At 36.6% G+C, this 24388-nt stretch overlaps 1 protein-coding gene across 3 annotated transcripts in view; it reads left to right on the forward strand.

Annotated features, from left to right (window-relative positions):
- Positions 1–24388, forward strand: part of sowah (ankyrin repeat domain family member sosondowah) — a 198692-nt gene that overhangs the window by 163524 nt on the left and 10780 nt on the right. Inside the window, exon 4 of one of the 3 annotated variants that reach the window (XM_073987398.1) lies at positions 6125–6181. The exons of the other annotated variants lie outside the window; for them this stretch is intronic. Within the exon in view, the coding sequence (XP_073843499.1) occupies positions 6125–6166 (42 nt within the window). The 3' untranslated portion in view covers positions 6167–6181. Of the gene's footprint in view, positions 1–6124; positions 6182–24388 lie in introns of those variants that run through there. 3 annotated transcript variants of the gene reach the window in all.

Raw genomic sequence — 24388 nt, forward strand, 5'->3', positions numbered from 1 at the left:
AGCAATTTCACGCACTTTTATTCCTCGATCATTTAATACCATCATGCACTTTGGCTACAATTTCTGTTGTTGTTGCTGTTTTTGGACGTCCACTACGTGGTTCATCTTCAATGCTTGTACGACCACGTTTAAATTCAGCAACCCAATTTTTTACTGTTGCATATGAAGGAGCACTTTCACCTAACCATTCACCATATCATTATGAATTTCTTGTCCCGATAAACCTTTTTTATGTAAATATTTAATGACAGCACGCATTTCTAATTTTTCCATTGTAAAAAAATTGCGGATGCGTCTTTTTTGAACACCTGTTTCTATATGAAGGAGTTGCCAGATCGAAACAAAATTTAACATGTGTTCATAACAGAGATGGAAGTTTCCAAAACACATAACTTTTTTCTTTTATACCGCGCTTTTTGTGCTAGGCTAAGAAGTTTCCGAACTGCCCTCGTATTTAACTTGAGTAACATCATATTGGCTGAATGATATCGATGTAAACTATTTCAACCCGAGTTCAAACGACATGTCTTACGACACCACTTATAGATATGTTTTTCATGGCTGAAATTCTCAGGAAGTGTAAAGCAACATTGCACTGAGGGAATTTGTTATCGCCGAAAATGGTGATGTTCTGTTCTGGAATTCAACCGCAAATCTTCTGAGTGCAAGGCGGACTTGCATTACAATTTCAAAATTTCTTTCCGTTATATTAAAATTTTCAGCTATTTAAGAATGTGGAAATGTTCGTAAAATCTCCACTTTAAGTAATTAATTTTAAAAATCGCACTAAAATTTATGCGAATTAAATGTGAGTAGTTTTCATGATCGCTTACCGAACTCAAGGCAATCTTCAAGTCACGCATGCAAATCAAGTCAAACAAGACTAACGCCAAGACGATGATTATTTCAACAACCGCAGCAACCAACAATGCTTAATGGCGGATGTGATCATGCGTCATGCGGGGCAGATGGAATTTTTAAATACTTTAGACGCATACAAACAAGCAGGTGGGGGTGGTCGGACCTAAAGGCTAAGAGTTATAACGACAAATAAACAAAAATTAAAACACATGGGCAGCAGAATGGAAAAAGAAACAGCATCAACAGCACGATGAAACACATGCATTAAAGCTCATGTAAGTGATTTTGTTTATGATTCCTGACCATCAGCAATAAGAAGAAGAGGAAGAAGAAGTCAACTTAAGCAGCAATGAAACTACCATCAACATTACTGACTGCCACTAAATCTCTCGGACTACCACTACATGACTGAGGATGGATACTTCAGCATTGAAACAAACGAAAGAATCACTTGGCATATTTCGTGTATAGCTTCCGTGCCTTTACAGGCCACAAAATTTACCTACCATTGCTGTTTGTTCGTTGTTACTGTTATGCAGAGTTAGTTCAGAGGGTTTTGGTGGTGGTGGACAATGATGCTGAGAGATGCCAAGTTGATACCAGGCAAAAGTTTAAGGTTGTCGTCATGATTTGCATCAATGACGTCCTTACGTAAATTCGTCCCGCTGTACAAACATCTGTCTGGGAGCCTTCGTTGTTGTATTTTTTGTTTCTAAGCCTTGTTGTTTACAGTCAGTCCATTTTCTGGGCAAGAGATCCTTGTTGTAAAGTTTAGTATGTTTTTTTTTCATCTACTAAGACGACAACGACGACTTGCTGTCAGAATAATCGATATAATCGTTGCTCGTAAATCTTGACTTGAAAAACGAAAAAAAACAAACAACCAAAATCCCGCCGCCAGGGCACAGGTTCCTGCAACGGTGGCTCCACAATGTCAAGCTGCTGCCGCTGCTGTTGCACTTTCAACTCCATTCTTGAGATACAGCTATTCTGGTCATTTCCCAACAATCTTTCATTGCCACACGAGGAACAGTTAAACTAATTTGCTTTGAACCATAAAAACGCTTTACGACAATACTCTAATAAAATATAAAATTTACAATATTTCCAAGGCTGAGAAGTTTATGCAAAGGACTTCAGTCAATTAGCCGAAAGGAGAGTTTTTTTTTGGGCATTTTATAGAGTGGACATTTACATGTAAACAATCGATTTATCGGTGTCTGTCAAAGACAAACAACTATGTCTGTACCGAGCTTATTGGTTGATTCCATAACTCATATTCTTAACTAATCTCTTCATATTTGAGTGATATGAAATGAGTGATATGAAAAATGCCTACGAAATATAGTTATGCCATTAGCAAGAGCTTAAACTTCAAATGACACCTTCCATTAATCAATGCTGGTATCAACGAAAGGAAATGCTTAATCAAGCTTGAAAGCCTATTTATACACTAAACCAGTATGTGGGAGGATATTGTATCCCAGCAAAAAAGTCCTCCCAAAATCATGGGTTTTGTAAGGGATTTTTGGCAGCCGTAACTACTCGCAAACCCCCTTTCTTCCCCATTATTTTTACAAGGGCATGTCGCACTCAGTTTGTCGTTATTTTATGACCACTAGAATAACTAGTTATTCTGTGGCCACTAGAAGTTGAAAAGTAAGTTGAAAAAAATTCTATTTTTAGAACAGTTGATGTAGAGATTTTTTTTTTAAATTTCATTACACTTCTTTACTTTACTTTTATTTTATTTCGCTTGCTGTGCGAGTTGAACACACGAACCCTCTGATTTCTAGCCAAAGACACTACATACAATGCCACGCACACGAACATTAAGGGTTGCTTAAGAACTTAAATGTGCAGTGCATATGTGAACCACGAACTGTTATTTTTTAATTAAAAAAAAAACTCGCGTGCCGACAGTGAGCGTTGAACACACAACCCTAGCATTTATAGTCAGACACACACTCACTGTGCCACCGTCCTCATTACTTAGTGAGGAGCAAAGTAAGTAGGTTTGCCTTGTAATTTTTTTAAGAAGTATCCCATTACTTTCAGATTACTTGTAATGGGAAAAGAAGCTTGTTTACATTACTTTGTAATGGGTTACGTAATGACTACTGGATCCGAATTTTTGCTGGGATGTTAGTTTTCACGTTGCACCTGAACCAGCTATAAATGGAAGGTACTAACACCTGGGAAGTTTTTGCGGATTCTGAAACTACAATGTTCATAAATGAGAAAAGTCAACAAACAAAAAATCGCCGGGTTTAGGGGTTTTAGGTAGTCACGATTTTGCTTGGAAACCGCATGTCCCATCGAAATGGGATTAGAGAAAATGATGTAGCTGTGAAAATTCTCTACAAGATTTACATTTATGACTTTTTTCTGGGTTTTACATTTTTGAGATATAAAAGTTGAAATTGGGACAATGCACTGACTGTATCGCCTACTTATAAAACAATGTCATGCACGGTGCGCCTTAACTAACTTTAAATGGAAGGTGCTTACTGATTTTCAGTAGCGAGAATGAATAAACTTTTTCCCTATTAATGCCTAAACTATCGTTCATGCCATTTAATTAATTCAAAAAGTTTCCGCACAAAGCACTTTCAAATCAAATCTTTGCCTATTAATAACTAAAATAACTTTCATTCCATTTGAATATTGAAACAAATCACGATATGTACTCGTAAGGTCAAGTTATTTAGGGCCTTTTCAGAATTTTGTGGCCCTTTTTCGACAATTGAACTTGCCGACAAAATTGTGAATTAGGATTAAAGTTCAAAGGTATTGCGAAGGAGGTACTTGAAGGAATGGACCGACATAGTCCATTATTGCAGTGGATTTTATTTTGGGAGTCATACCTTTTCGATAGATATCGCGCCCACTAGTCATTTCAGCGGGCCATCATATAACTTATGGATCAGTATACCAGTATGAAATGACTTGTCCACGGAAAACATAATATAGCTGTAGACAGGGCCACAACGAACAGCATCGGTATGCATTTCCAAAGGATCTTCGAACAGACCCAAAACTACGCTTAGACGCTAATGTTGAAATACTGTGGGGGAGGCACCCTAAGGAGAAGATCGATATGGCCATTTTAGAAGTTAAACTAAATTTTGACAAAATATTAGGAGACCCGAAGTTAGGACCAAATTGGTTGCCCCGTTCAGGAGATATCGTGCATACCATTTTAGTGGCATTTTTGTAAATAAGGGGGGAAAGTACCGGAAGTTGTCGACCATTACTGCCCAGCTTTCAACTGAAACTATGTTTGGACAAAATATGACGGTGCATAGGGGTTTTTGCACCTTTCAGGCTGTTTTCTCAATAAGTATGGACTTGCCCTGAAAAACTTTTTACCTTCGTTATTGAGGCGGCGATTGCAAGTTGCTTCAACAAAAATGAAAGTGATTCGAAAGCAGGTATTAAGGTGAACTTATCCGAAGTTATGTGCGGAAGGTACCCGAAGCAGCAGACAAATATAGTCCGTATTAGAACCTGATCAATTTCTGGTAGATATATTAGGATGTGTAAGGTATGGACCAAATCGTTCACTCTCTTCAAGAATTATAATGCGCACAATTTTTCCGAACATTTTTGGACTTTTGTGGCTTATCTTTGGACTCAAACTAAGTTTGGACAAAATATTACGAATTTTGGACCGAATCGACAGATCCGTTCGAGAGTTATCTTGCGCTCCAACTACTACACCTTTTTCAGATGTATTTCGAAACATTTTAGTTGTAATTCGTAACATTTCATTTGTAATTCGAGAATTCTATTTGTAATTCGTAACATTCCATTTGTAATTCGAATTATTCCATTTGTAATTCGAATTATTCTATTTGTAATTCGAATTATTTTATTTGAAATTCCAATTATTCCATTTGTAATTCGAATTATTACATTTGAAATTCGAATTATTCCATTTGTAATTCGAATTATTCCATTTGTAATTCGAATTATTTTATTTGAAATTACAAAGAAAATCATTCGAATTACAAATGGAATAATTCGAATTACTAATGGAATAATTCGAATTACTAATGGAATAATTCGAATTACATATGGAATAATTCGAATTACAAATGGAATAATTCGAATTACTAATGGAATAATTCGAATTACATATGGAATAATTCGAATTACAAATGGAATATTTCGAATTACAAATGGAATAATTCGAATTACATATGGAATAATTCAAATTTCAAATGGAATAATTCGAATTACAAATGGAATTTTTCGAATTACACATGGAATAATTCGATTTACATATGGAATAATTCGAATTACAAATGGAATTCTCGAATTAAAAATGGAATGTTACGAACTATAAATAGAATTCTTGAATTACAATTAAAATAATTCGAATTACATCTGAAAAGGGTGTATACATGGTTTCATGAGGGGTTTTTCCACCTTTGCTTAGGAAGTATGGACCTGCCCCTGATGAAACTCTTACCGTCGTATAGAGAGCAATGAATACAAGTTTTTACAATAAAAATCAAAGCGATTCGAGAGCAGGTCCTAAACTGAACACTTCCGAAGTTTTGTGTGGGAGGTACCCGAAGGAGTGGATAAGTTGTAACCTTATCTAAGTCTGATAGAAATTTCACGATTTGCAAAGTATGGTCCAAATCGGTTGCTGCCTTCAAGAGTTATCGTGCGCACAAATTTTCCGAACATTTTCGAACTTTTGTGGGGGTGGTATTTGAAGGAGTGGACCGTATAAACCATCTTCGAACTTGAGAGATTCTGTCCACCAAATGTCGACAGGTTGCTTGCTCCTGGCATTGGACCCAAGTGGATAAAAAAATGTCCATCCCAAAAGCTCCCAAGGCAAACTACTGCGTTGACAAGGAAGTTAACGGACTATTTTCTTCACATCACATCTTTTTCGAACAGCAACTTTTACCGAATTTTCTTCAGGTTCGATTCTGTCAAGAACTGTCACCAGAAGACAGCCTAGGAACATTGCCCACTCTGCCTGCCTGCTGTTAACGGCCTTTTCTATAGCGAGCTTGCGAATTTTGGACAAAATTGTAGTCTGTATTCTCATTGAAGTGCGTATTTTTCTGTGAATAGCGAGCCGTCGTACTTCTTTTCTTGGGCTTGGGTATAATGGGAAAGAAAGACATGCATCTGCAGATGGGGCATATACATCATAATTCACAACAGAACACCATGAAAATCCTTCTTACGCAGTTATTATATCAACCAAATACTAACGCTCTACATTTATTTATAGATTTTCATTAACAGTACAAACTATGTTTGTTTTTGCTCTTGAAGCAGATACTCCCTTTGGTACTTTCAAAACAACCACAAAATCCAAAAATTGCAAATCCTTTAAGTTCAATAGGTTAAATTTTATAAGAATATTGGATTTCATTGAATGCAACAGTTCAAGAAGACCATGCAGAACAAAGCCAACTTCATTGTCAACGTCAATGCCATCCATGAAAGACCATGGAAGACTTTTTGTGCAGCAACATCAACCGTAGACCCAATGAACCTGTGAATGGTGTTGAGTTGTTGGTTTCAAATTAATTTATTTAGCAAGCAAAAAAGTAACGATTTGGTTGCACAAAATCAAACCGAAAAAAATAAACATTTTGGAAAGATGATCACAGGTAAGTTTCATTACTGATCATTGGAATCTAAAGCTGCAAAGGTAGAAGGATCTAAATCCCCAAAAACCAACAAAACAGAACACCTTAAATCCCAATGACTTATGACAAAGAATTCAAAACAAATGTTTCCGCCACGAATCGTTAAGTGGTCAGTAAGCAGCATTTTTTGCAAACGACATGATCTCCGGCACTTTGCCCGCAAATAAAAGAGAAAGATTCAGTGTGCCAAAGAAATACCACCACCGGTTACTTTAACAGAGCTTGGACATGGGAGGCACGCTTAAGCGGGGTTAGACAAAGATATAAGGGCTAAAGTTAAATTCGTATCCGAGTTTTATATATCAGATATACCTTACCTTTTAAAACATTTTGTATTATTTAAATAAAAAATGCTAACTCCGATATGCGATAGAGTTCATTACAGAAGTTCCATGCCTACAAAGTAACTCCTCTGTGCCTTAGATTGTCCAACTCCGCCACAATAATGATTCACAAAAAAAACAGTAACGTCCTTATTTGGAGTCTGCCGGCCTCAACGTTTTGTTCCTCATCGTAACAACCAAAAAATGTTTGCAAGGCAAGTTCAATTCAGCTCTGGCCTGTGATGCGGAGTTTTTTTACAACCGAAGTAGTTGTATGGCTTGGTCTTAGTGGGTCTTATAGATCAATATATTAGTTGGTTTTTTATTAGTTTTTTTAACATTTTTTTCTGTTTGAGAAAATTTCTTCCTCAGGTTGTTGCTGTGGTACCGTTGGTGCTGCACAATTCGTAGTGTGTGTGTGTAACCTTTTCATTGACAAGCAAATGCACTCAGCTTAAAAATGTCCAAATGTTTTAACCAAAGCAGCCAACCAAGCAGTGAAAAACCTAACGCACAAACCAAAATCGACCGCCTAAAAGGCAGCATTTGGCATATTTTTGCTAATAAACAACAACCACAAACAGACAGACGGACAGTCAAGCACATTAGGTGCCTTGATTCTTAGTTGGCGTTTTAACTCCGTTTTTTGGTAATTTATGAGTTTGTGGTTTGTACGTAAAGAAGTAAAAAAAAAAACAAAAACAGAAAACAACTATCAAACCATTATTGCGGGGGTACATTCTGCATTCTGCTCATTGAAGTCAAGAAAAAAAGGACTGAACTCTTTTTTGTTTTGAATGGTCACATTACATTAAATAAACATACGTATTTTAGGATGGCCATAATATTTTAAATATGAGCACAATTTTGTGCAAACCTTTTAAGGTCCAAAGGTTTTCTATATAGACAGAATTTCGCCAACATGAATCATTCTAAAGAATTCCTCCAAAGGTCTTCTAAATAAAGAAGACCTTTAAATGTCCTTCATGTTATAAAGACCTCCAAAGGTCTCCTATATTAAGAAGACCTTCAAAGGTCTTCTATATTAAGAAGACCTTCAGAGGTATTCTTTATTAAGAAGACCTTCAAAGGGTTCTATTTTAAGAAGACATTCATAGGTCTTCTATATTAAGAAGACCTTCAATGATCTTCTATATTAAGAAGACCTTCAAAGGTCTTCTATATTAAGAAGACCTTCAAAGATCTTCTATATTAAGAAGACCTTCAAAGTTCATCTATATTAAGATGACCTTGAATATTTAAAAGACCTTCAAAGGTCTTCTATATTAAGAAGACCTTCAAAGTTCTTCTATATTAAGATGACCTTCAAAGGTCTTCTATATTAAGAAGACCTTCAAAGATCTTCTATATTAAAAAGACCTTAAAAGAAGACCTTCAAAGGTCTTATATATTAAGAAGACCTTCAAAGGTCTTCTATAATAAGAACACCTTCAAAGGTCTTCTATATTAAGAAGACCTCAAAAGGTCTTCTAAATTAAGTATACCTTCAAGGGTCTTGCATATTAGGAAGACCTTCAAAGGTCTTCTATATTAAGAAGACCTTCAAAGGTCTTCTATATTAAGAAGACCTTCAAAGGTCTTTTATATTAAGAAGACCTTCAAAGGTCTTCTATATTAAGAAGACCTCCCTTTTACATAAAGAAGACCTCCAGAGTTCTTCTATATGAAGAAGACCTCCAAAGGTCTCCTATATTAAGATTACCTCCAAAGGATTAAGATGATCTCCAACCATCTTCTATAGTTTAAAGACCTCTAAAGGTGTTCTCTATATAAAAAAGAACTCCACAGGTATTCTATATTAAGAAGACCTCCTATTAGGAGGACCTCCGAAGATCTTCTACATTAAGAAGATTTCCAAAGGCTTTCTATATTAAGAAGACCTCCGAAGGTCTTCTATATTAAGGAGATTCCCGAAGGTTTTCTATATTAAGAAAACCAACAAAGACCTTCTCCGAAGGTCTTCTACAGTAAGAAGATTTCCAATGTTTTCTAAATTAGAAAGGCTTACAAAGGCCTTCGACACTAAGAAGACCTCCAAATGGGTTCTATATTAAGAAGGCCTCCACAGGTCTTCAATATTAAGAAATCCCCCTAAGGCCTTCGAAATTAAGAAGAATATTAAGAAGACCACCAAAAGCCTTCTAATTTAAGAAGACCTCCAATGGCCTTCTATATTAAGAAGACGTCCGAAGTTCTATATAATGAAGATGTTATATGTACGATGATCTCCGAAAGTTTTCTATATTAAGAAAACCTTCAAAGGCTTTCTCTGTAGTCACGGTGCTCTTGAATTAACTTTAAATGGAAGGTGCTTACACCTGGGAAGTTTTGGCGGATTCTGAAACTACAATGTTCATAGAAGAGAAAAGTCAAAAAACAAAACAAATCGCCGGAGCGCTTTTTAAATAAATCGCGATTCAATTTGAAATTTTTGAGGTTTTTTAGGTTTTCACGATTTTGCTTGTACACATCAAGTCCTATCGGAATAAGAGTAAAGAAAAAATGGCTATGAAAATTCTCTACAAGATTGACCTTTATGGTATTTACGTAGGTTTTACCGTTTTTAAGATATAGAAGTTCAAATTGGGACAATGCACTGGCTGTGGTCTCCTTATAAAACAGTGTCATGACTACAATTTTCCAACATAAACTTATATATCTCAAAAATGGTACAATCTATGAAAAAGATACGCCAATCTTGTAGAGAATTTTCACATCTACAACATTTTCTTTTGTCCCATTCCGATTGGACTTGCGGTTTTCAAGTCAAATCCTGAGGACCTGAGAAAAAAATCTGAATGATTGATCTGAATTTCTATATCTCAAAATCGGTAAAACCTACGAAAATATTATGCGTGTCAATCTTGTACAGAATTTTCTCTGCTACAACAATTTCTTTAGTGCCATTTCGATAGGACTTGCGGTTTCAAAGCAAAATCGTGAAAACCTAAAAAACCTAAAATGTGAACTTTGACCGCGATTTATTTAAAAATGCCTCAAGTGAATTTTTCTTGTTTATGGATTTTTCTCACCTATCAACATTACTGTTTCAAAATCCGCAAAAACTTCCCAGGTGTAAGCGGTTTTCACTTAAAGTTAGTTAAGGCGCACCATGTATGACATTGTTTCACAAGGTAGCGATACAGTCAATGCATTGTCCTAATTTGAACTTCTATATCTCAAAAACGGTAGAACCAGCGAAAATACCATAGAATTTTCATAGCTACAAAATTTGCTTTAGTCTTATTCCGATGGGACCTGCGGTTTCCAAGCAAAGTGATTTATTTAAAAGCGCTCCGGCGATTTTTTTTTTATTTTTCTAATCTATGAACATTGTAGTTTCAGAATCCGCAAAAACTTTCCAGGTATAAGCACCTTCCATTTAAAGTTGCTTCAAGAACACCGTGCAGTATGACCTCAAAGTCTTCTATGTAGAGAAAACCTTCAAAGTACTTAAGAAGACCTTTGAAGGACTTCCTTTTAAGAAGACCTTTGAAGGCCTTCTTTTTAAGAAGACCTCCAAAGGTCTTCTGCATTAAGAAGACCCCCAATGGGCTGATATATAAAGAAGTCCTCTAAAGGTTTTCTATATTAGGAAGACCTCCGAAGGTCTTCTATACTTAGAAGACATCCAAAGCTTTATCTAAGAAATACCTTTAAAGGCCACCTATGTGAAGATGTTCTGCAGTAAGAATACCTTCAAAGGTTTTTTACATTAAGAAGACTTACAAAAGTCTTCTATATTAAGAAGACCTTCAAACGTCTTTTATATAAAGAAGAACTTCACAGGTCTTCCATATTAAGAACACTTCCGAAAGTTTTCTGTACTGGGAATGCCTCCAAAGGTCTTCTAAGTTCAGAAGAAATCGAAATGTCATAGGTCCATAGGTCTTCTATATAAAGAAGGTCTTCCATAAAGAATACCTTTAAAGGTCTTCTATATTAAAAATACTTCCATACACACAAGGTCTTCGTGTCAGCCGTTCCTGATAAATGCAAAAAAGTGTAGATTTAGCCCGGTTTAGATGAGGCCATAAAATCCGAACTGGATCTGACAGGACAAAACCCTACTAGGGTTTTTGTAGTCTAAATATGTACTTTCAAAAAATGCATACAAGAAGTTGTTTGCATTTTCAGTGTTGCATAGTGTAATCGAACCTGCCGACTCTTCACTTCCCTTGAATTCCAGAGCTACCAAACATCTATTCAATCCGCCAGAGCTATCTTTACACCAACTATCGATACCATTCTATACCAAATGAAAACTAGTACTTAGGCAATAGAACCGGGGTTTTATTTAACCCCCAGGAAAGATTGAACTTACCCCAGCCAACTACCAAACCAAGTTACAATCATCTATTTGTGTATTACGACTAAAGGTCTGAAATCTAACGAAATCCTTGAAGGATTATATGAAAAGATAGGCCTGCTCTCATCATTATCAAACATAGCACTACATTCAATTGGAAATGAAACTGCAGACATGAGAAGCATTTCTTGTGTAGTGATGTATTATTAAAGCTGGCCATGAAGCCAACTACTGCTCTTAACTTTTCCACTGCTGTTTCGGGCTTTGACATATTTTAAAATTTTATGTAAATTTCTGAAGTTGTTGTGTTATGCTGATATCTATCCCCCGCAAAACTAAAATTCTAAACCTTTTTTGTTGTGCAACTTTTGGTTTTGGGCGTACCTCCTATACCAACCACACCACCCTTCTTCTTCTGCACTAAGAGAACATTGAACATGCTGAAAAATATTCTTATTTTAGCAATTTGATGAGGTAGGTGGAGCGAATAGTTTTATAACCAAATATTGTACAAAACTTAATCTTTAATGTCGTCGTTTTGCATATTTCGTTAAACACCAAATGTTTATAAAGAAACGAACGAACAACACAGATAATGTTGTTGTTGGTCCTTTTGCCAGACAGGCAGTCAAACCGGCAGAAGCGGCGGCAACTGCCAAGCAAGCAACACCTGCTGAAATTCTCTCATTAATTATGCATAAAAACAAATCTAACAACAACTTTTCAATCTAATCTCAACTGTCAAACAACAGCAAATATTCGTAGTTGTTGCTGCCATGTTAACGAGTAGCAAAGTGTCACCCACCAGAATTTTCGAAGGAATATCGAAATACAATTTCACACTCTGAAGAAGCAATAAATGAATGACTGAATCATTGTTTGTGTATCTGTGTCTCCAAACCAAACCGAATCCCAACCAATTGGCAAACAGACACCAACCAGAGGAGTCAGTCACACATTCGACAAACATTTAAATTCACAATTTGTGACAACAAAAGAGTTGTAATTGGAAAAAGAAATAAGTGCAAATGCAGAGTTGAGGACGTGGACGAGGACGAGGAAGAGTTACAAAATGGAGATGGATTTATGTTATTATCTTTAAAAGGGATGGGTTTTTTAGGGTGTCAATGTTTATTTAAAATGTTTATTGCTGCTAAACTTTGGGGAAAAGGATGTAAGGTGTGTTTTGTAAATTTTGTTGGGAATTATTTAGAAATTTATTTAAACTAAAGCAGTTATTTTTTGTTGATAAACTAGTCAGTCTTAATTCAACTTCTTCTAAATGGCAGTAAAACAATGAGGATTTTTATCTTAAAAGTAATGTATTAGAACCTTGCTTAGTAGATTGTCTCTACCAGACGAGTTTATTTAAAGGGGGGTAATTTTCCGAAAATCGAAAAAAATATTGGCTTACTTCAACGTATAAATAGCATAGAATATGTGATAAAATGTTGAAGTTGATCGGAACAATATTGCCTGGTATATGAGCGATGGAAGGGAAACATTTATTGTGTTTTATATGTAATGGTCCAGATTTCATCTAAACTTATGTAGACATTTTAAGCTGCAATCTGAAAGTTCCCTATCTGAGCCAATCGACTGGGGTAGTAAGATAAAACATAACTGAATCGAAGTGTGAAATTATGTAACATTTTTAACGGTGACTTTTGATAATGTCCCACGGACACAAGACCCAATATTGATATCATTTTGGAGGTCATATCTATAAGATGACCCTAAAATGAGATATAATCACCATTCATTAATGCACTTCCGCCTTGTACTGGGTAGGTCTGCGGTTCAATCCTCGATCAGAACATCAAAATTTTCGTCGGTGGCAAATCTCCTCCTTGTAATACTGGCTTAGATTTCCCAAGTATTTCAACCATGTAAAACTTCTCCACAAGTGGTGTCGAAGTTCGGACTCGGCGATAAAAAGTAGGCGCCATTTCATTGAACTAATATGAATCGGTGAGCACTGGTTGATATGAGAAAATTCCCCCTTATCGTTTCGGGTATGTTAAGGGAACATATGTGAATGTATGTCAGCATGAAGAGTATATGACCAATACAACTATCAGGACTAATCCTACAAATCTACAACTCTAAATCCCGGGAAAGCCTAATTAAGTACAGGTCGAAACATTCCACCTATTCAGTCACTTGATCTACGAGTTAAAGTTACTTAGGTGGGACAGAAGATGTGTCCAATAAGTCGAATGAATATTACTTAACTTACATGTATTTACAGTATAGTCACGATATTCCAGACACTCGTTAATCCGGACAACGCGGTAATCCGGACACCAGATTTTTTTACATTGTAGACTCTGTAATCCGGACATCATATATTTTTCTTACCTCTATAACCGGATATCATTATTTTTTCTATCTTGAGCATTAGATTCTTATTTATTGCATAGACGTTTTCGTTCTTAACAATAGCAATTGGTGCATAAATAAAAAAAAATTAATTTTTTCTAAGTTTTCGGTCCAAATCTCGACTTTCTAAATAGCCACTGTTAACTCAGCTATACTGTCTATATATAATTAACTATTTGAAGCTGTCCAATGATTTTCCTAAGCAACAATATTCAAAACTTATGGGTAGATTCCGTATTGCGAGGCGAGTCATGTCGCGTCGTCTATCGTCTCTGTGACAAAATTTAAAAAATGCACTACGTAAAGCGATAGAAAATAATCGTCGATAACAAGTTATCGGTGATGTAGCGGAGCATTTTTTGTTTAGATTTCAATAAATTAGAAAAATATCAGAACAAGTTGTACACAAAAGTTATAGTTTTCTAAAATGATAAGCTCAGTGGAACTATTTTTTGATGATAGTGAAGAAGATATAGTTAACGTAGCATCTATCAGACGACACTTAAGAGATAAATCTAATCCTTTAGAATTGCCATCAGTATTGTGAGTTTGTTTGGTTTCCAACATTCATCAAAATAATTGTTAATTTTTTAGGTTTAAAGCCTATTTTCGGCTTCCAGAAGACGCTGTTATTTATATAGTAGAGGCATTAAAAAATGACTTTAAAAAACCTACAGATCAACAGCAATACAGCCACTCCTTAAAGTGTGTGCTGCTTTAAGGTTTTTGGCAGAAGGAAGCTTTCAAAAATCCCATGGCAATGGCTCAACCCACATTGTCAAAGGTATTAAGTGAAGTTCTGGAGTTAATAGAGGAACAACTGTAAAATTTGGATTGTTTCCAAATTAACAGATGAGGAAAAACGTCAAAATAAAAACTATTTTTATTCAAGAACAAATTTCCCGGGCGTTGTCGATTGCATTGACGGAACACACGTGCATGGGACCAAAGGAAGGAAGTGCACACTCTGTGCCATTTATCTGGTGTACGGGTTGGTGGACCACAACTATTTAATTGCTCCGCAACATCCTTCCACACCTCATCAAAAGTGGCTTTAGTTTCGCCAAAAAGTCTGACTACACGAGCTACGTTTGGGTGGGATTCCATTTTTTCAACCAGCATTTCAAATTGCTGTCTTGTAATAATTTTCAACTTTATAAGTTCTGAAACACCAAAAACGTATATAATATTAAATAAATTCACTTAAAATAAATGAAAATGTTACTTACTTCGTTAGTAAAAATGTACGGCGACAGCTAATTACGGCGACAAAATTTGACGGCGTCAGGCGAATATTGCCGTACGGAATCGAAAAATTGCATTTGGCAACGCGACACGACTCGCCTCGCAATACGGAATCGACCCAATAGTGTTGGGTAGCCTAGTTCCCTGAAAAACGATGTTTCGTGTTCATTTCCTCTAAAGGAATTAGTTCATAAGCCTTCCTTCCGAAAGGCCCCAAGGGATGAATTCCAAAGATATTTTACCAAGAAATGTTCAAATCATTAAAAACGCTGGGATTAATACTTTAGTTTAGTGAGGAAATACGTAGGGACCTTATATAGGAATTTCAACAAAAAAAATAAAAAAAAACCAATGCACAGTGGATCCACCCATTGGCCAAAAATAAAAAAGAATGTCAAAGTTTTGGTACAACATCTGGCAAATCTGACAGCTATGACATGGACCTTTTTAAAAATATATTAGTTTTTGTTTCATTCGATTCTCCAGCATAATTTATACACTTTTGCATGCGCACAAACCAATTGTTGAAGCACTTCATCCACTCCGATTGAGACTCCTCAAAAACATGATATATTTTATGCTGGTTAAGATTAGTTCACTTCCAAGAGTATAATTGTAATGAAAAATATCGGTTATCAAAAAATTACGTTTTTCCGAAAACCTGTGTCGGTTTTTAACACAAAACCGGTTAACCGGTTTCGGTTTTGGACACCCTACATCGAAGTCCCCCACGTTCGATTGCTGTTTTGTTTCAGGCTCATACGAATAGACCTATGATTTGTAACATATGAAGAAGCACCGCGATGATTTTTCAAAATTCCTTTGCACCAATCGACACGAGCCTTGTTTTAAACTGTTGTCAAATTCTGTCACGTGTTCTTGGAAGAAATGTCCATGGACGCCTCTATTTCACGGTATATCACAGGATGATTCGACATCAATATTTTCTAGCAAAATGCCCGTTTTCGGACGACCCATGTGATGAATGAAGCCCCAACCACTTCCTCTTGAAGTGGATTTGAATTAGTATTTGTTCAATACAAAGTGATTTTCATCAGTCAATATATTCTAATCCTCCAAGGAATAAGCCTTATTTGTTGCTCAATAGGTGGCCATAACCTACAATCTTCAAAACTTTTTAAATGATGTTTTCTTTTTTTCATATTGACCTTAAGCGACCGTTATGAATTTTCTGTTGAAATATTTTGCATAGTTTTCTGAAAAATGCCTTCCTACGAATCATGTTTTTACTAAAGCAGTTTGCGATACCCACTGTAGCTAGAAAACGTACAAATCGATCAGCTATTATATTTGTTGAATCATTAAGAACCTAATAAACTTGTCTTTAAGTGAAATGGAATTAAAAATATTCTTTTTGTAAAAAAATGGCGAACTGTCAAATACAACATTTCGATTTTAATGAAAAAATGGATAGATTTCAACATAAATCCGTCAAAAAGAATTTTAAAAGTCTCTCACTTAAGGACAAGATTTTATGTGTTTAATAATCCCACAAAAACATATCGCTCATTTACTCATAGAGTGACACATCTCAAAAAAATCGACTTTCGAGAAAACTGCGTTTTAAGTTGGCGATTGAAATTTGACTTCCCAACTTAAAAAGGTTATTATACAAAAACTAAAATAACTACTTGGACTATATATTGCAAAAAGCTAGCCAGATATCAGTGCTAAATTTTTGTGCGAGATCAAGCATGATTTGAAGTGTTTTAGTGCTTCATAAATTCTAAAAACTTTTGTGTTGAATTATGCGAAACTCGTAGTAAAGGAGCTGTAACTCGTCGAGTTTTAGAGATATCAGCATGAAAATTTGACACAAGATAAAGTAGAAGTCGTAGAAAAAATAGAAATTGCTAACTCAGAAAACGCATTTTTTGAGTTATGCCACTCTTTGAGTAAATGAGCGATATGAAGATCGAATCTTCCGTTTTCAACGATGGTACTTGTTTCACTCTCTCTCTCTCTCTCTCTCTCTCTCTCTCTCTTGATTAATAAATAAATTAATATTTCACTCATTTCTAACGTATGTTCGGAGGCCATCAAAAATGTTTCCTATTAAATATTGCTTTTCTTTAATTTCTTGTGACACACTCCTTTCGTTTCTTTTAAGCGACTTTCAGAAATTGTTTGCAATTATCATTTCCAAACATAAATTATCTATTTTCTCTAAGATTTCTGTGAAAAGAACTAAAACACCCCTGACGTCGTCTGACTTCTTGGTGACATCTTTTCTTTACGAATGTGAAATCTCTATTAAATGTTTTTATTACGGTAAGTGTTGATGTTTGCCGACGCCGGCAATCATGACCCATCAACTGGCAGGCAGTAGTAGATACGAGTAGTTGTGATTACGTTCACAGAACACAAAAGACACTTATTAAGTCGTAAAAATTAAAACTATCACCAAACAAACCGTAACAAACCCAAACCACTAGCCGCCACACAATGGGGAATGAAATGAGGGCGTTCTTAAATAAACAAATAAAAGACAAAAACAAAACAATAATGAAGAAATAAACGTAAAAAGAATGGGGTTTAATTGTTACGTTTGACATCAAAGCAATTGTGAATGATATAATTATTATATATGTATCTATCTGTAAGTACGTGCATCACTGTTGTGATTAGTACGAGGAAATGTAGTTGGGGATTTTTATTTTTAAAAAAATGTTTAGGGCCGGAGGGCCTTCGGCAGATACCCCAGATCATAATTACGTTACCACTTTTCGAATGTCTAGTTTGAATATCTCCTGCGTAATCTGAATCCGTATAGCAATCTATATTTAAATCCTCCATTTTAAGAAACGTAGTTCCATCATATATTGTTCCTCGCAAATATTTGAATATTCGTTTCACTGCGTTAACATTGTCCTTATTATAAGAATCAAGAAAACGACTTGCATGAGAAACTGCAAACGCTATTATGGGTCTTGTTGCTATTGCAAGATACATTAAAGATCCCACAGCTTCTATATAAGGGAATCTCTCCCCGCTAAAAAAGATAATCTGTTATATCCATTGGTAGGTTCAATATAGAAGCTTCTCCTTCAAAAACTTGTTCCATACATTAGAGAGGACCTCATTAGAAACTTTTAACCAATAATAATTCGACAAATTCGTTCAGGAGTCATCTAAGAAAACTATTCTCGATTTAGAACCGCAAATTTAAGGCCCTTTCAAAGGCCTTTTGCTGAACCATATTCTCAAACATAGACCAAAAGATATTTTTCAGTCACTTAACAATAAAGTAAATATTTGAGTCTTTAATTTTAAGGAACTATTCATTTAAACAACCATTCACAAAAACTATCTTTCAAAACAAAAAACAGCGGCATCACCCACCACCACTAGCCGTGGAATAGAATAATCACCACCGACCTACAGACAGACCAACATTGTCAAGTACACCAATTAAATTTTATGGCGTGAAAGAAGAAAAAACGACAACTCCTCAACCCAACAATTCAATGAAAGAGTTTTACTGCACTACGAAAAACATGACAACTTTACAATAACGCCATTGTATAAAGACTCAGAGCAACGTAATAAAGGCACCTATGTATAATAAATGTCAAAAAGACATAAATGACATTTCATTCATACCCAGTCAGCGCAGCCAGCTAGCCAGTCATCTATCCAGGCAGCCATTGAGTCAACACACCGGCTGGCTATAGCTATAGCAGGAAAATGGGATAGTTCAAATATCATTTCACACATTCATTCATACCGTTTGTCGCCTGTGTGTCAGTTGTCACGGTAGACGCGCCAATAAAAAATTATGGAGGTGGAGTTCCGCATAGAACAACAACAGCAACATGCTGAAAGCGGGAAACAGACATCGTTGGTGGTAGATAAAGCGCCAAATAATTGTTGTGACGATTGATATGTTCTTCTGGGAAAAGGCCTGAAATTGTCTCAAAATAAAAACTGCCAATAAATATTGTATGTGAATTTCTTAAGAATTTCACAGTTGTTGACTAAAAACACTGCATGTCATTTAATAATATCATATATGGTAACATGGGGCGGCTTCGCCACTGGGGCGCCTTCGCCAGCACCGATTTTCTTGATAATTATAACTGCTACAGAAATGCCGTTAAAGGGAAAATTGTGGGTTTAACGAAGGTCTTTCATCTCCCAAAAATTGGCATTTCTATCAAATATATGATTGCTGATGCACGCTGTTTCATGTTTTTGTGGTATTGCTAAAAATATTCATGGTAAGTATATTTTGTGATATCGTGTGTACCTTTAGTGATATCAAAATTATATTTTATACCGTTAATAGACAACTACTGGAGAATATAAATCCAAATAATTTGCATGATAAGAGTAATTATAAATGTCAATATATTCATATTATGAACTATGTAGGGGGTGGGGCGGCTACGCCATGATAGGGATGTTGTGGGTTAATGTGAGAAATATGTCAGGTTTAACTTAAATTGTTTATGCTATTCATATACCACGCTATAATGTGAAGTTGAAATCAAATATTGTGCTAAACCTATCTAATTTGGCAAAAATTTCATTTTTATGCCTAAATTCAAGGTGCCTACTTCAATTAACGGCTAGAATATGTTTCTTTTTGTAAATTTTAGAATCATTTTTGATTATTAAATAGAAAACATGTTCCTTTTATGCATTATGTTGATATTTGGAAAGGAAGTATGGTAAATGCCAGTTTTAGAGTCCGTTGATATATATCCTATGTCGATGGCGAAGCTACCCCATGGGTGGGGAGGCTTCGCCACTTTTTAGACATTTTGTAAATTCTCAAAAATAATATTTTAAAAACAAAATTATAATCATTTATATATCAAAACTTATAGTCAAGACATGCTAATATTCTTACCAAAAATAATATTTGGAAAAACTTTAATGATGTCGATATGAGAACATTTTGAAAAAAACGTGGCGAAGGCGCCCCATGTTACCATATATGCGAAGAATTGGAAACATTTGGACGGTAATATATCGAAAAATTGACGAAGTGTATAAAGGAATATTCATTCCATGGCCATTTTTGATAATATATGTATTTAGGTAGGAATTTTAAATGTTGAAAGAATTATTACTAACACATTTTACTTAAGCGACTGGCTACTAATTGAACATTTATTCTATAACATGAACTTCCAACCGGACTGGTCTCTCTAATTTTATCATTTTATTATCGTTTTGGAGAAATCATGTAACTTATTATTTTAATCAGAACCTTGGCCCTTCCCTACTTCCTTCCGCCTTTGTATGAACTAAGCGTTTGAGAGGCACTAACGAATGGCCCAAAATGATCTTAGCATGGAAAATTGCAGGACCGATCTTAGTTCATCTTTTAACATTAGTGGTACAAGGGCTGGACAATAACTATCTGGCCTACCATTTTTGCATTTTGTATTTTGGCTGTAGCCATTATTTATTGAAGAAATCTTAAGACTATACAATATGGCTTATTGTTATTCTAAATAACTATACATATGGCTATGCGCTACCTTCTTATTCAATACGTACAAATGCTGTGGATTATCCACGAGCAGCAAGAGCAAACAAAAATATTTAATTAAATTCAATATTAATAATCAGCCCAAAAAATACAATTTTAAAAAAGGGCGATATCAGTTAGGTTCTTAGAACTAAGGATTAAAACTAAATGAAAACTAAAACTACTATGTACAATTATTTACATGATATCAAAAATCACTGCGTGGTGATATACACAGTGTTGTTGACATCCATTGTGTTATACCTTCTGTGGTAGAACACTAATTTCCCTTCATAATTATAAAGGTAATTTTCGTCATTTAGTAACTTAAGAGCATTAGGTGCCAAAAGTTTACTATAGCCTAAAGTAATTGCGTCATGTGAACATGTCAGGGATCCCACGATGAGTTCGTTTTGCACGTTTTGTGCTGCCTCCACAAAGTTCAGGGCCCCTCGTATGAGGAATCTGTCTAATCTTTCTAAGTTGGCAGTATCGTAGACTACCCTACATGATGGTCTTTTTATTGACCCGTCGCTTCTTACAGATGGTCTCAACCCCAGACAGTAGGTTAAAATTGACCGTTCCCATCTCCTTAATCTGTCCATTTGGCTTGAGGAGATTAAAAACCAAGTAGGAAATGCATACGCAATTATAGGTCGTATTATTTGCTTATAAATCAGAAGTTTTATCTGAGCTGAGAGTCCTCCACTATGGCGTAAGATGCCGTGGTAGCCGAAGTAAATTTTCTTGGCTCTGTCTAGGACGAAATCGACATCTCTAATAAATTCGAATTTTTCATCGAATATAACACCCAAGTACCTGATTTTATCAGCTACATTTATCTCCTCGCACCCGATTTTCACGACCGGGCGATATCCTCTAAAGTTGGGATACACCACCTTAGATTTTCCCTTAAATACCACGGCTGTACATTTACCCACATTCAGCTTGAGGCCCCACATAGAAAAGTATCTATGAAGTTCCTCAAGATACAGGTTGAGGCGTGAAGCTACTGTGGTTGCTTTAGGTCCAGACATTGCCAGAATAACATCATCTGCATATAGCAGTTGAAGACCATCTGAAGGGGGTTCAGGCATGTCGCTTACAAATATGTTGTTAAGCATGAGACCCTGCCGAAACTGGTCTTTCGGTTGAAAGACTTTCCCCTACCTTTATCCTAAATCTTCTTCCTTTGAGGAATCTGGCCACAAGTCGACAAGTTTGTTGGTCGAATTCCAAACGTCGCATTTTGAAAAGAATGTCGTTGTGCCAGACCGAATCAAAGGCTCTGCAAAATCCAGCCCTACGGCGATGGTACCACGTTTTCGCTCAAAGCCTCTCACTACAAAAGTAGAGAATACAGTGAGAGCATGCGACGTTGAGTGACCTGTTCGGAATCCGAATTGGGAGTTTTTGAGGACTCTCTTATCCTCCACAATCATTTTTATGCGTTTTAAAATAAACGATTCAAAAAGCTTCCCAAATGCCGACAGCAGCGAAATGGGTCTGTAGCTTCCACATTTATCGGGAGGGGAACCCCTCTTTAAAATGGGAACTACCATGGCTTGCTTCCAAGCTGTAGGAAAATATCCTACATTCAAGCAGTGATTGAAGAGTATAAACAGAAATCCGAAGATGACATTGTCAGCTTTCTTCAAGGCGGTGTCGGGAATTCTGTCCAGCCCACAAAATTTTTTCGATGGTCTACAAGCCAAAGCATTGCCAATATTGGAGGGACGAATAAATCCAGCTTCGTTCCATCTGGCAACACTGTCAATTAAAGAAACATCCGCAGTAAACGTGTCGCTGAACGTTTCCACAGGAGACCGATCGTCCAGACCCTCAGCAGTTCGATTAACTGAACTCTGGAAGGAGTGATCGATCGATCCCACCTCGGAACGCAGCGCACCCTACAGGTGGTCTGCTAATGCTTCAGCCTTCAAGGCATCACTGTAGATGGGTTCACCATCCGCGTCGGTTAGGTTACTAATCCGGTCCCTAGAGGCAAGGCCAGCAGCCTGTCGAAAAGTTCTGTTGTCTATTCTGATTCCCTCTAGGAAACCCTGAAAGCGGTCTTGTTCAAATATACGTATCGAGTCGTTTATGATGACGTCTAGATTTCTAATGTCCGCTCTTAGAGCAGGAAATCGGGAAGGGTCATTAGATCTTCGAAGGGTCCTGCGGAAGGTTCCCTAAAGACAAATTCCTAGATTTCTGTTTCGGAACTCAAGTATCAATGGCATTTTTGAAGACGACTTCTAGATTATCCACAGTTCTATCAATCTCCTCCACGGAGACGTTTCTGTCAATCGGCAGCGAAATTTCTGACAAGCCATTACTTATCACTGACCTAAAGCGGTTAACATTCATTTTGTCGAAGTTTAGGAACATCCTTACTTCTCTTGTTGTGAACCCCCCCCTATGAATTACAACCTCAATTGATCTGTGATCCGATTCGAAGTCGAAAACGGACACCGTGGCGACCAGTGGTAAACCTGGGGTACGTAGTAAAATGTCGATAAAAGAACCCCCTGAGAGATAGGGTCTCGTGGGTACATCTGAAGTGAAGATATGGAAATTAGGACAGTCTCCAGGTATAGAGCTAAGGCTCTACCCCTAGTGTCTGTTTCCACACCACCCCAAGAAGGGTGCTTGGCATTTAGGTCACCCCCTATTAGTACTTCGCCGTCCATATATAGATCTAGTAAGGGTTGTAGATCCGATGCAACGAAATTGTTAGTAGGTTGACAATAAGTTGCGGCAAAGAAAACTGAAGACCCGTCATCCTTTGCAACCTTGACGACACAAGATTCTATTTGACCGGTGGAAATGGCGATGCGATCACAGTGAAATTTATCTCTAATTAACACCGCGGTCCCACCACCACTTCCACCTTCTCGATATTGTATAAAACACCAGAAACCATCTAGGCTAAATTTGTGGTTAGGTCTAAGCTTATGCTCTGCTACGAGTATGACATCAGGGTTACGTTCCTTAGCGAAATTCTTTAGGTAATGTCTCCTTGTTGTGGAGATCAATGAATTGACATTTAAAAAGCAGACTTTAAAAGTGGACATCGCCAGCGATGAATAAAAGCCATGCAGACATGGCGGCGTCTACACCTGCTTTGGCCCTGATCTTTTGAATATAGGGCCAAAGTTTTTAGCTTTCTCACATTTTGAGTTAAAGTCAGATCCGAAGAATTGAACAATATCATTCATATTCGGATTAGAGTCATCTTGTGAAGAAGTAGGCTGTGGTGGAGCCTTTCGCCTTGTGGCAGTATTATTGTTAAATTCTGCGGCTTATTGTTGGCAGTATTATGCCTCATAGCCGTCGCATAGGAGTAGTCCCTGCGAACGGCCGATAAACGCTTGGACCGATCTTCGGCTCTAGCCTGGGAATCGGTCTTATTTTTGGCTTTCCTGCTCAAAATAGCCAACCGCCTAGGACAGTCACGGGCACAAGCAGACCGCAGTTGGCGCAACAGCAAGGTGGTGCAGGATTGGTAACAGTTTCGCCAGAAATAGCGTCTACTGATACCACCACCTGCTCTTTGTCCTTAGGAGGAATAGAACACTCTTTCGAATCGTGATTTTGGCCACATTTTACGCAACGACAAGGCATCGTGCAGTTCTTTAAAACGTGGACAAAACGTTGGCAATTGAAGCACTGAATGATTTCACGACCCTTTTCTTTGGTTATGAAAACATTAATATCATAAATTTTCTTGAGATTATAAAGACTCTCAATCTCTGATTCTTTGGAAACTCGAAGAACCCACTTGTCATGAGACACATTGACAAGACCTACTACTTCGACTTTAAACGGTAATTCCTTTTCTAGAAAATATTTTACCTCCTCCCGGGGGAAATCTTTCGGAAGCCTATTAATAATCAACATATAGGGCAAAAACGATCGGGGGGTGTGGGTGTGAAATTTATACCCACGCTCTAACAGTAAGTTCCTAACCTCATTATACACTGTAAGACCCTGAACCTTGAGGGACAATACACCTGGACGCAAATAAGAAATGGAAAACTCACCTGATCGGTAA

Source organism: Musca autumnalis, unplaced genomic scaffold (genome assembly GCF_047663935.1).
Source record: "Musca autumnalis isolate F117 unplaced genomic scaffold, ASM4766393v1 scaffold_4, whole genome shotgun sequence".
Classification (NCBI taxonomy): Eukaryota; Metazoa; Arthropoda; class Insecta; order Diptera; family Muscidae; genus Musca; species Musca autumnalis.